Source organism: Zeus faber, assembly GCF_960531495.2.
Source record: "Zeus faber genome assembly, chromosome: 19".
NCBI classification, from domain to species: Eukaryota; Metazoa; Chordata; class Actinopteri; order Zeiformes; family Zeidae; genus Zeus; species Zeus faber.
In genome coordinates this window covers 16,580,892-16,593,199 of record NC_137206.1, presented here as the reverse complement: position 1 = coordinate 16,593,199, position 12,308 = coordinate 16,580,892, and the positions used below count along the sequence as shown (strand labels likewise).

General features: G+C 42.5%; 2 protein-coding genes across 2 annotated transcripts in view; both read right to left on the bottom strand.

Annotated features, from left to right (window-relative positions):
• On the bottom strand, window positions 1-1,971 carry eloca (elongin C paralog a). Its single transcript, XM_080020487.1, has 4 exons — window positions 1,898-1,971; window positions 1,417-1,443; window positions 919-1,062; window positions 1-325 (listed from the first exon to the last, which is right to left on the bottom strand). Exons 2-4 carry the CDS (start codon window positions 1,418-1,420, stop codon window positions 135-137), a joined length of 339 nt encoding a protein of 112 aa, XP_079876613.1. The 5' UTR covers window positions 1,421-1,443; window positions 1,898-1,971; the 3' UTR covers window positions 1-134.
• A 7,469-nt stretch (window positions 1,972-9,440) lies between these two features.
• jph1a (junctophilin 1a) overlaps window positions 9,441-12,308 on the bottom strand; it is a 35,177-nt gene continuing 32,309 nt past the window's right edge. The window contains exons 4-6 of the mRNA XM_080019831.1: window positions 11,559-12,292; window positions 11,194-11,289; window positions 9,441-11,039 (exon numbers count right to left, since the gene is read on the bottom strand). Of these exons, the coding sequence (XP_079875957.1) occupies window positions 11,209-11,289; window positions 11,559-12,292 (815 nt within the window). The 3' untranslated portion in view covers window positions 9,441-11,039; window positions 11,194-11,208. The remainder of the gene's footprint in view (window positions 11,040-11,193; window positions 11,290-11,558; window positions 12,293-12,308) is intronic.

Sequence of the window (12,308 nt, the reverse complement as noted above, 5' to 3'; positions counted from 1 at the left end):
AAAACTTTACATAGATTTTATCGGGACATACTTAGTTATTCCCCCCCGCCCCCATGTTGTACATCGCAAAACAAGTTAAATAGTCAAAAAAAAAAAAATCTAAAAATGTTTTAAGCTGCTACGTTATATATTGTTTAACAATCCAAGAAGTTTGCAGCCATCAGCAGTTCCAACGCAATCTCTGGAGCAATGGGGAATTCGGGTATTTCTGTGGAGCTGTTGGTGTATCGGACTTTGTAGGTGAAGTACATGCAGACTTTGGACAGGACATGAGACGGGATCTCCCTGAAGTTCACTTCGTTGGTTTCATTCTCAGCAAACTGACCTGCGAACAAAATTCAATGTGAAGGTGAAAGTCAGTTCATGTTCTCCTATGCAAACCCAAAATAATGATAAATGCTCCAAACTGCCTCAACACTCAAACATCAGACAGTTGGGAGCAACATTTTGAATATGGGTTATACAAATACAATTAAAAAACAATATATATCGACTGCGTTATACTGCAAATGTGGCCATTAGACAACAGATACACCTCCACAAGCTGCTCTCCTTTCACAAAATATGACGCTTCAAATTGATGGAAGGCCCCAAAGCCATTACCAGGGCAAGGGTCACGGTGCCAGCAGCAGGACATTGACTTCATAATCAATTTAAACAATTTAGCATCAAACTGAACTGATTGCTCAATGTGACACCAACCCTTTATTGTCATGGAAATCAGCTGTAAATCAAACATTTGGCATAATAGTACACCTGCTCCCAAATAGGGATTGGCTGAATAAGTCGAATTATGTTTTAAGATAAGATAACCCTTTGTTGATTTATTAATCCTGCCATTGAAAACTACCTTAGATACATCTCTTAAAATATATCGTTCTTACAAGTACACGCTGTACACAGGAATGCACTCCTCACCTGGTCCGCTCAACATAGCTTTGATGGTTCCAGACGTCAAGGCATGCTCTCTTTTTACAATAAATTCGTGGCCGTCTGAAGAGATCAGCTTCACGTACATGGCATCTGGCCCCTCACAGCCACCGTAGGTCTTCTCTTCACCATCTGTCGGAGGGGAAATAAAAAAAAGAAAGACAGGTGTCGGACACGAGGCAGGAAAATAAGACGCTTCCAATGACGGGAGAGGCACAAGCTGTCGTGGAGAACATTACATTTAGGCAAATACGCTCTGCATCTGGTCGTGTTAAGGGCAGGGAAATGCAGAGTGTAAATCACAGACGACGTAGAATGATCAGATAAGAGTCACTTCATTAATCCCCCAGAGTGGAAACACAGCCATTACAGCAACATACAATAAACCTTAAAATTATAGTATATACACTAAATGAACAAAATATATAAAGGGGGGGGGGGTTCAATTAAATAGAAAGTAAGAATGAAGAATGGTTAAATTCTTACCCATTTTGTGCGGGAGTTGAGCTGATCCTGAAAAGTACAACAGGTTTATTAAACATCACATGGATATATTTTGTAAATCTCAGAAGATGACAAGAGTGTATTAAAAAAAAAAAAAAAAAAAAAAAAAAAACGGTATCAGCAACGTAATCCAGGCCTCTATGTGCCAATGCCACTTAAACACACCAGACGCTGTGCTTTCCAGGTCAGTGTTGGTATCTGATCGCATTCATTTCAAATTTGACTAATAAATGCTTTTTTTATTTTTACCGCTACTCTGAAACGTTTGTTCTTTAAGGGGTTTACACCCGAGTCAGGCTAGCTACCCGGCTAGCGCCGATTACCAATAGCTAACGCCTAGCCACCCAAACATTTTATTCTTTTTTTCTGAGGATGTATATTTAGCAGATGTAAATAGCACAAACAATATACGGCGTTCCCAATAAATGAACAGGAAGTCAATTTTTTTGGTAGTTTTTCTTACCACACTACGGCAAAATGTGGAGTCAGATTCCAGGTTGTCGCAGCTATCGGTTAGCCACCAAGCTAACGGCACCGGAAGTAGTTAGTGATAAACAGCTGTGTTCCCCAAATACTTCCCGTAACGACAACTTAAAGAGTCCGACGATTGAAAGCTCAATAATAATAATGAAAACAATAATCATAATCATAATAATAGTAGTACTAGTAGTGGTAGTAGTAATAAAGGTAGTGATACTACTACTACTACTACTACTACTAATAATAATAATAGCAGCAGTAGTAGTAATAATAATAATAATGATGATGATAGTGATAATAATAGAATTGTAGTAACAATAATAATAATAACAACAATAATCATAACAATAATATAATAATAATATGTGTTTACATGCACACCTTCCTGTTTTAACATTTCGAATCGTTGATACTGAGGTTCACTGGTTTCTGGTTTATTGTTTATCTTTGGTTTTATTGTTAATTTTAATTTTCCCTAATAATAATGATGATGATAATCATCCTCATCATCATCATCATCATCGTCATCATCATCATCCTCATCATCCTCATCCTCCTCATCATCCTCATCATCATCATCATCATCATCATCATCATCATCACGTTTACGTTTACGTTTGGTGAACATTTTGAAAGGAATGACATCTAGTCCCACCAGGGGGCGACAGTGGTTCATATTAGCCCTCCCTCCTGGTTGTGATAAACAGCAGCAGGTGCAAACATGGATCCACATACTGTATCTGCACGATAGACAGATAGATAGATAGATAGATAGATAGATAGATAGATAGATAGATAGATAGATAGATAGATAGATAGATAGATAGATAGATAGATAGACAGATAGATAGACAGATAGATAGATAGATAGATAGATAGATAGATAGATAGATAGACAGATAGACAGATAGATAGATAGATAGATAGATAGATAGATAGATAGATAGATAGACAGATAGATAGATAGATAGACAGATAGACAGATAGATAGATAGATAGACAGATAGATAGATAGATAGATAGATAGATAGATAGACAGATAGACAGATAGATAGATAGATAGACAGATAGATAGACAGATAGACAGATAGATAGATAGATAGATAGATAGATAGACAGATAGATAGATAGATAGACAGATAGACAGATAGATAGATAGATAGATAGATAGATAGATAGACAGACAGATAGATAGACAGATAGATAGATAGATAGATAGACAGATAGATAGACAGATAGATCGATAGATAGATAGATAGACAGATAGATAGACGGATAGATCGATAGATAGATAGATAGATAGATAGACAGACAGACAGATAGACAGACAGATAGATAGATAGATAGATAGATAGATAGATAGATAGATAGATAGATAGATAGATAGATAGATAGATAGATAGACAGACAGATAGATAGATAGATAGACAAATAGATAGATAGATAGACAGACAGATAGATAGACAGATAGATAGATAGATAGATAGATAGATAGATAGATAGATAGATAGATAGATAGATAGATAGATAGACAGACAGACAGACAGACAGATAGATAGATAGATAGATAGATAGATAGATAGATAGATAGATAGATAGATAGATAGATAGATAGATAGATAGATAGACAGACAGATAGATAGATAGATAGACAGACAGACAGACAGACAGACAGATACAGTAAGACAGATAGATAGATAGATAGATAGATAGATAGACAAATAGATAGATAGATAGATAGATAGATAGACAGACAGATAGATAGACAGATAGATAGACAAATAGATAGATAGATAGATAGATAGATAGATAGATAGATAGATAGACAGATAGATAGATAGATAGATAGATAGATAGATAGATAGATAGATAGATAGATAGATAGATAGATAGACAGATAGATAGACAGACAGACAGACAGACAGATAGATAGATAGATAGATAGATAGATAGATAGATAGATAGATAGATAGATAGATAGATAGACAGACAGATAGATAGATAGATAGATAGATAGACAGACAGACAGACAGACAGACAGATACAGTAAGACAGATAGATAGATAGATAGATAGATAGATAGATAGATAGATAGATAGATAGATAGATAGATAGATAGATAGACAGACAGATAGATAGATAGATAGATAGACAGACAGACAGACAGACAGACAGATACAGTAAGACAGATAGATAGATAGATAGATAGATAGACACCAGAGGTCACGGGGTGTGTTCTTGCTGTTGTAGCAGAACGAGGTGTTGTCAGCGGCGCGGAGGGAGACGCGGCATGTTCAGAATGTGACTTTGCCCCCCGATCCTGACCCAAGGTCTTTTATACACGAAAAGTGATGACTGCTGAAATCTGAGCCCCCCAAACCCCAGCACCCCCCCCCCCCCCCCCAAATGGACACGGAGTAATCCGAGTTGTGACGCTCATTGGATCGGGGACACCTAGCGCGCCCGCAACCCGCTCCCTCGACCCGGGGTCGCCGCCTGTAAGGATGCTGGGAGGAGGTCGGCCTTCGTCAGCCATCTTCACAGATCCACGACCAAAAAAAAAGTGATTATTATTATTATCATAATTATTTTCTTATCAGAAGTGGTTCAAAAGCCGCCGATATTGCATCACCCGCCGCCGCGGACATCTCCGCTCGGCTCGGTACAGTTGGTCCCCCATGGTATTTATCTTCGAGTAATACCGGGGTTTAGTAATACTGCGGCAGCCGCAATGTTCCCATCTCGCGGCCCCCCGCCTTTTTGGCCGGGACCAGGAAGGGGGACGAATCAAATCCCCCCCTCCCACCTCTCCCCCACAGCTCCCCACACACACACATACACAACATAAAACAATCACTGACCTTTTAGTCGCCCCATTACACCATTAGTGCACATGATCACAGGAGGCGGGTGGCGGGCGGCCCACTTTGATGTCCCTCTGATGTGACCCACCCGGCTGCAGCTGCTCTCAACTCTATTTTAAGGTGGGCCGCCTCGGACCCTTAAAACAAGGCTCCGTTTACGGCGGGCGGGGGGGTGCACACGCATGCACGCAGGCAAATGCAAACACACATGCACGCAAAAACACCGCTGTCACACGCGGACGATGGCGAGAGAGCTTTCAGACATTCTGCCGCACGGCGCCGTGGATGTCGTTTTCCCAGTTTCCCAATTTTCTTTCCGTCACCGTGGGAAGAAAGAAAAAAGGTCAACGCTTCCAGAGGTCGTACAGTAACCCGCCAATGTTTAAGGGAACCGGTGCTTTTTAAACAGACTCATTTGAACTCTACTGCGGTCGATGCATCAACGGATCAACTTGTCTCTCAGCGATAAATGGCTCCGACTCTGGCTCCGCGGGGGGAGACCTAAATGAAACCAGGTCAAAATTCCAGCCACGACGAGGAAATATGGGGGAGGAATGTCTGTGGGCACCCCCTCCCCCTGTACAAAGGGTGAGGGTGGGGGTGTGGGGGAGTCTTGTCACAATGAATTTAAGGCCACTGTACTTTACTTTCTGCCTCCGGGGAGTCACGGCAACGTCCTCGTCTCCTTTTTTTTAAAAATTAAACCCGAGAGCCTTGGCCAGGGGAGAAGCGTGACACGTTTTAGAACCGCTTTTCGTCCTCGCGTCGAAGGTTTGGGACGTCGCCCCGTGGAAAACGACGCGGAACACACGCGAGTAACGTTTGGCCAAGCGAAAAAAAAAGAAATCAATTCATCCGAAGTCTTTACTCGGTCGTCAAAGAAAACCAGCCACGCCCGTATCGGCGGGGTCAGATGCTCCGGATATCATGAATGGTCACTTCCAAGGGACCGATGGTTTTATTTCTGGTCCACCAGACCCCGACGTACCGGAGGGGCTTCCATTGATGCCGCTTGCTGCCATAACAACAACTTGACAAAACAAAATACACACAGCGATAAGCATCTTGTCAACACCGCACATAAATCACGCCATCTGTCATTTGGGATTCTGTCGCCGTCACTGCGTCAAATTAGGCAAATTATTGCATTAGCGTGCGCTCCGATTGGCGACCGGAGAAATCTCAAGATGCAGTGCCGAGACTAGTTATTACTTTAATTTGTTAAATCATAATGAACACCTCTCAGCAGAGTTAGCGGGGAGGAGAAAAAAGGAGGGCCGTTACCATAACAACCATATCAACAACATGGTAATTGTCACGTCGTTGTGTGTAATTGTGAATACCTTTTGGCGGATGGAGGGATGCTTAGCCGAGCTTGAGCTCTGCCAGGCACTGAAAGTGAATCTCCGTCAGACAGACTGCAGAGCAGCATTTTAGTTTTGAAGGTGGCGGAGGCGCTGTCTTTAGGGAAGGGAAGTTACATGTTCACGCAAGAAAACTCCTGCTTTCATTTAAAGGGCGAACACTGGTCTCCGGATGCCAGTGTACAAGCCTCGGAGACAAGCTTGAATTAATTTATGCTTTAATAATTTATTATTAATATAAACTATTATTATTATTATTATTATTATTATTATTATTAATAATAATAATAACAACAATAATAATAAAATAATAAAGTAAATAATAAGTAAATAATAATAATAGTAATAAATAATAAATAATAAGTTATATAATAAGTATCCTAATTATTTCTTTATATTTTGTGGAATATATTCAGATTCCAGATTTCAGATTATATTACTTATTCACTCTTTTACCTATTTTCTTTTGTACAGCCTTTGGAGTTACCCTTTTATCATTTGACTGCATCATACTTGTGCTGCATTGGCTCTTCAGGCTTCAGAAACTGCGATTGCGAGTCGAGTCCCTTATGTCACAATAACTATAAAATGTGCAATAACTATCTAATCTAATCTCTATCTGATCTCTGGTACTGCATTAATGCAAATTCGACCTTAACGTCCTCTATAAAGGCAGCATATGCTTATAAGGTGTTGGTTTATATCTGTCCTGGACTGTGCCATTGAATCTTGTCCAACATTCTCTGCTTAATCAGAATAGTAACGGATATTCTATACTATTAGTGACACATTCAGCTTCATTGGGCTTTAGACAGCCAGGATTACATACCCTCAAGAATATTTCTATTGGACGTTATTGTGTACTTACTCAAAATGAAACACGAGCGATGAGCGTCGATATATAGTATCAACCAAGATGAAAGTGTTGGTAATTATATCTTTAACCAAGAAATCATAAATAATAGCAAGTAGCATCAATTTCACAGGGTACTTGGAAAGTGGGAGATAGTTTCCCACTATTCAGCACCATCAGATTACTGACTTTTTCCCTGTGTAGCCATCTCAATAATATTGCAGGCCAAAAATAGATGTTGTAAATCATAACCCTCTTGCCCCTAACATATCAGCACACCTTCTAGTCCGAACGGGAATGTCCGAAATGACGGATGATTGTGAAACCCGCAGAGGCATTGCACGTTGAATCCGGCGGGTGTTTTTGCGGCAGGGGCCACAACAAGCGGACGTCTGGGTCGCCAGGTCCCCCCGGCAGGTGCCACCCCTGCGGAAACGCGACACCGAGCCTCTCCTTATCGGCCGTGGAAACAGGGCAAACCCACCGGAGACGAGCCGCGGCACCTGCCCGCGCTCGCACCGCTCGGACCAGACCCCGACAAAAGACAGTTTGATTTCGCTGCCGGCCATTTCCCCCCCGGGATCTCATTATGAAAAGGTCACCACCAGGACATTGCTCGGAGAGAGTGGGGAGGAGAAGGGAGGAGCGGGCGATTGACCACTGAGATATGCCACGAGCCGAGATATAGGGACGGCCGCCAAGGAAAACATCTGCAACTGTAGGAAGTTGGACTGTACATTTGATTGATATTTTTGCAACCTGAGCTTGAGCAGTAAAAAGAGACTGGACAGCCCAGTGAAACTAGCCAGTAAGGAGACTGGTATGAGTATTAGGGGGCAGTTCATGGAGTCGAACCAAAGCACACAAATTAAGCTTGTTATAAATTTTAAATTAATATTTTGTCTCGTTGGATTTTTATTTAGTAATAAGTGCGATAATGTCCTTGCAGCGGGCCATTATTGCAAAATAACTCCCTTCAGAGCGATACAAGTCGTGTACGGTGGTAATTCTGCTATACTGTAATGACCGACTTGCTGCGCATTCTCCCTTGCATATCATTTGTCATGCATTTTCGGTCGGATCCAAGATAAAAAAAAAAAAAGCATTTCTCTTTCGAGGTTACAATTTGAATTGTTGAATTTTAATTCACTATTTGTCACTCAGCTACCAAAATAAAAATGTATTGAATCGTAAATAATTGTTCGGTAGAGATGTTGGAGATGGCCTGCTGCTTTGCTGTGTTAGGTGCAATGATGGACATCAAAACCATATGAGGCACAGCAAAATATAGTTTTACAAGGCATAACATCTTTATTGTTATACACAGAAACTCATCTCCAGAGACTTTTCTCAAATCAGTGGGGTAACATGAACCTTGAGATATCAAAAGCCTGGCGCAGTTCCACGTCATCTTGTAAAATACTCATACAAGTACACCTACTTTTCAAACTCCCAATGGTACGTACAGTACATATCCACCAATTAGACATATGTTTTATCTGCCAAATGTTATCGTATGCGCATCACATTACCAATTACAAATAAGTTATGTTCATTGTCAAAATACAGGTGTGCAAACTGTTAGAAAAATACCAACTTATAGCAGATTCTGGACGGTGCTCTGTAAAAATCCTTACAAATAGTATATAATCTCGATATAAATGTTTCCAACATGCAATGCTGCATTTAAAAAAAAAAATAAAATCTCAGGTTGCCGAATCATTCCCCACCAAAGTTACAGTCTTTACCATGTTCATCAAAACAGAGAAAGCAAACCAAGCAGGGTGTGACGTCATAGAGGGAGTGACAGGGAGTGAGAAAAAAGGTCAAAAGTCAGAAGTTATGTTTAATAACCATCCAAACATGTCACATTGCGTCCAGAAAAGATCACTGATTTGAAGTCAGTCTTTTTTTGTGATTTTTTTTTTTTTAACGGTTCGCGCTGCCCGAATACATTTTGTTCTGCTCCTGTGATATCGATTAAACAATCAAGTCACTTTTCACAAATGAACTGCGGAAAAAATACACCCATTTTTAAAAACCCTTATCATTATGACCAAAAGAACACATTCACTGTACCAATCAGTTTCACAATTAATAAATAACTATCCCAAGTAGTGATAATAACCCCCCCCCCAACCCCCCCAAAAAAACAGCAAAATATAAATAATTCACTTTGCAAGAAAATAAATGTCACTTGCAACAAATAATTCAAACAAATAACAACAAAGTGGCAAGTAAAAAAAAAAAAAAGAAGCCATGACTTGGATGATGACAACAGTCAATTTACTTATTCCTCCCCACGGTAAAATTAAGACAAGTATGTCGTCTCCAATGAGGTCTCCCCCCCCACCCCCCCCACCTCCCTCATCTCTCTCTGAGGTAAACAGTGAAACTGTTAAAGACTTTTAAAAAGGCATCTCTCCCACACCACCTACCCCACCTCCATCGACTTCAACCTGAATCCGTTCAACACCCAGTTCCACCATCCCTTCGTCCGAGCCCACGGAGGGCCAGACGAAGTGTTTCCAAACAGCTCCGTGGCTCTTCACAGCTTAGTGGTGCAACGCGACAGTGGGAAGCAGAGAAAAGGACGGATGAATGACAATGAAATGGATTCCATGCTAAATACTCCTAGACTCTATGTGTTGTTTTTTTTTTTAATTATTATCTATTTTTTTGCGCTTGAAACGATGAGATAAATCTTCTTTTTTGATATATATTTTTAAAATAAATTACGTTATCTAATAAGACGTTTGCCACTTCACTCCCACAGAGCTGGCCGGATGGACACCAGCCGTCAATCAACGCTCTCTATCCAATAAAATCTCTCTGTTTCATCAAGTCTTTATGCTTATGTATGAAAAATAAATGAAATATATATATGTATATATATATATATATATATTTATTTTTATTTTTTTTCTTTACAATGGTACACTGAACTGCCTTTTCTGGCGAACTATAGGATAAAGCTTTTTTAAATTATAATAATAATAATAATAATAATAATAATAATAATAAAACATATTGCACTTTTTTAAAAATGAGTATGTAACTTGAATTACAACCCCATTTTAGAAATGAAATAAATCAACATTTTTTATTAAATGAAAGGGGGAAAAAAACGAATGAATTTATCGATCATCGATGAGTTTTACATTTCTTCAAATCAAAATGTCTATGATTGCAGGTAACCGACATTCAGAGAGACAGCAACAAAAAAAAACAGACACCAACAAACAACAAACAAACAAACAAACAAACAAACAAACAAACAAACAAACAAACAAACAAACAAAAATAATGTTGCGTACCATGCATGTTTTTAGGTTATACAGTAGACAGTAGACCGGAGAAAGCGGCAGTGACAAAAAAAACAAACAAACATTGGATTTCAGCGTAAGACTGGCGGGCGGCCGTGCCATAGCACTGGCCACCAGCGCCGATCGTGTCCGGTTTCCTGTTGGGCGAGACCGGAGGGATTGCGAAGACCCGGAGCACACCCCTCCCGCCGTGCCCCCCACCCCCCAGACGGAAAAATAGAAAAGGCAGCTGTTCACTCCTGTCATGCGAAAGTGCACCTCCACACTCGTCTCCAGCAAAGTAACAAAGTAAAGCCCCGCCCGCCGCTCTCCGCTCGCTGGGGGGGACGGGGGGCAGAGCGAGCGGCCGCTGCGCTTCCCTCAGCACACTCCAGGGTCTCAATTACTCCCCCCCCTTTTTTTTTTCCCGACTCAGTATTCATGATTGCGTGTGGTTTTGTTGTCCTTTTAGACACTACAGTTCACTTCGGCTTTTGTCGTCGGGGGCCGAAGGAGAGCCGGGTCGTGCGGTCGCGGGGCCCGCCCGGGGGAAGGGCCGCGGCGACAGCGTGGTGGTGATGGCGGCGGCGGTATTGGTGGCGGCGATGGCTTTCTCCTGATATTTCTCCAGCGTTTTGCACTGAATCCCAGATGCCTTTGGCTTTCCCAGAGTCTCACTGGCGCCGTTTTGATTTTTTCAAAGGCGGGCGACGCGACTCGTCCAGTTGCCAGGGTTTTGCTGAAACATAACAATCGGTTCATTCAGTATTAAATCAATTCTCTGACTCAGCACGGGGACGGTTAAGTTTTACATGGGGAAATCGAAAACAATAATTACCCATTATGTAATGAAGCTCCTCAATGGACATGAAATGAACATAAAAACAGCATACCTGAGCTTCGCGTCATCATGTCAGGAAGTGGACAAATATAATGGCAAGGCCAATATTCAACAGCATTACCATGGCAACAAGGATGGAGTTAGGACCCTGGAAGTCAAGACACATGATATTATTGTTAATAAAAAAAGCCTTTAATGACCCAACGCACTAGTCAATCGATGTTACGCATCTCCACATTATTGCTTCTATAAAAAATGATTTATGTCTTTGAGTTTCGCACTGGGGATAAATAAAGTGTTATCTGATCTTTATCTTATCTCACTTTACATCTACCAACAGGAGATAGCGCCTCGATTCCTGCCGCAAAAGCATTCACTGTTTTCCCCCCCAGTAATCATTTCCCTGCTCGTACCCACCGTTTCCTCTGACAGTGCATCTGCGGCCTCCATACTGGCTTTCTTTGTGTCTGCAAGGCTTTTTGGCTTGAGGGAATCCTGCTTCCTGAGTTTACTTTCTCCCTTGCCGTCCAGGGCGGAGGATGGCTTGGGGGTGGGGGTGCCGAAGGTCCGGGGCGGCGGCGGGGGCATGCGTGCCAGCTCCAGAGGGCTGGGCTCCTCCTCGGAATCCTCCTCCGGCTCCGGGGGCGGAGGGGCTCTGACGGGGGCCTTGACGTAGTAGCTGTGGTACTGGGAGTGGAGCTGGCCGTTCACCGGCGCCGCGGGGGCCTGAGGCTCCGGGGGAGCCGGCAACGGTTCCGGGGCTGCGGGCTCTTGGCTTTTCGGGGGTTTGGGCGGAGGCTCCTCCTGCTGCGGGGGCGGAGCCCTGGGGCCGTCGTTGGCGGGCGGCCGCTCCTCTTTGCTCACCTTGCTGATCTTCCGACCCTGCTTCTCCTCTTTGCTCGCCTTGCGCGACGCCTTCTCCTCCTTGTTGCTCTTGCGGCCGGTGCTGTTGGCGAGCGTGCCCTTCTTCTTGGCGGCGGAGTGGGGCGAGGGCGGAGGCGAGGCGCCCGGGCTGGTCACGGGGGAGTGGGGGGGCGTGGTGCCCTTGCGGTAGAAGTGGGGCGAGTGCTTGGGGGGCTTTTCCTTCTTCTCAACGGGGACCTCCTTCACCTCCACGGGCTCCATGAACTGCTGTTTGATGTAGTCGGGCCCTGCGGAGGCGACAGA

Excerpts from the sequence above, each read along its gene's own strand:
- eloca (XM_080020487.1), bottom strand. Across the intron at positions 326-918 it reads AGCTATGTTGAGCGGACCAG|GTCAGTTTGCTGAGAATGAA; the intron begins GTGAGGAGTGCA and ends TTTTGTTCGCAG.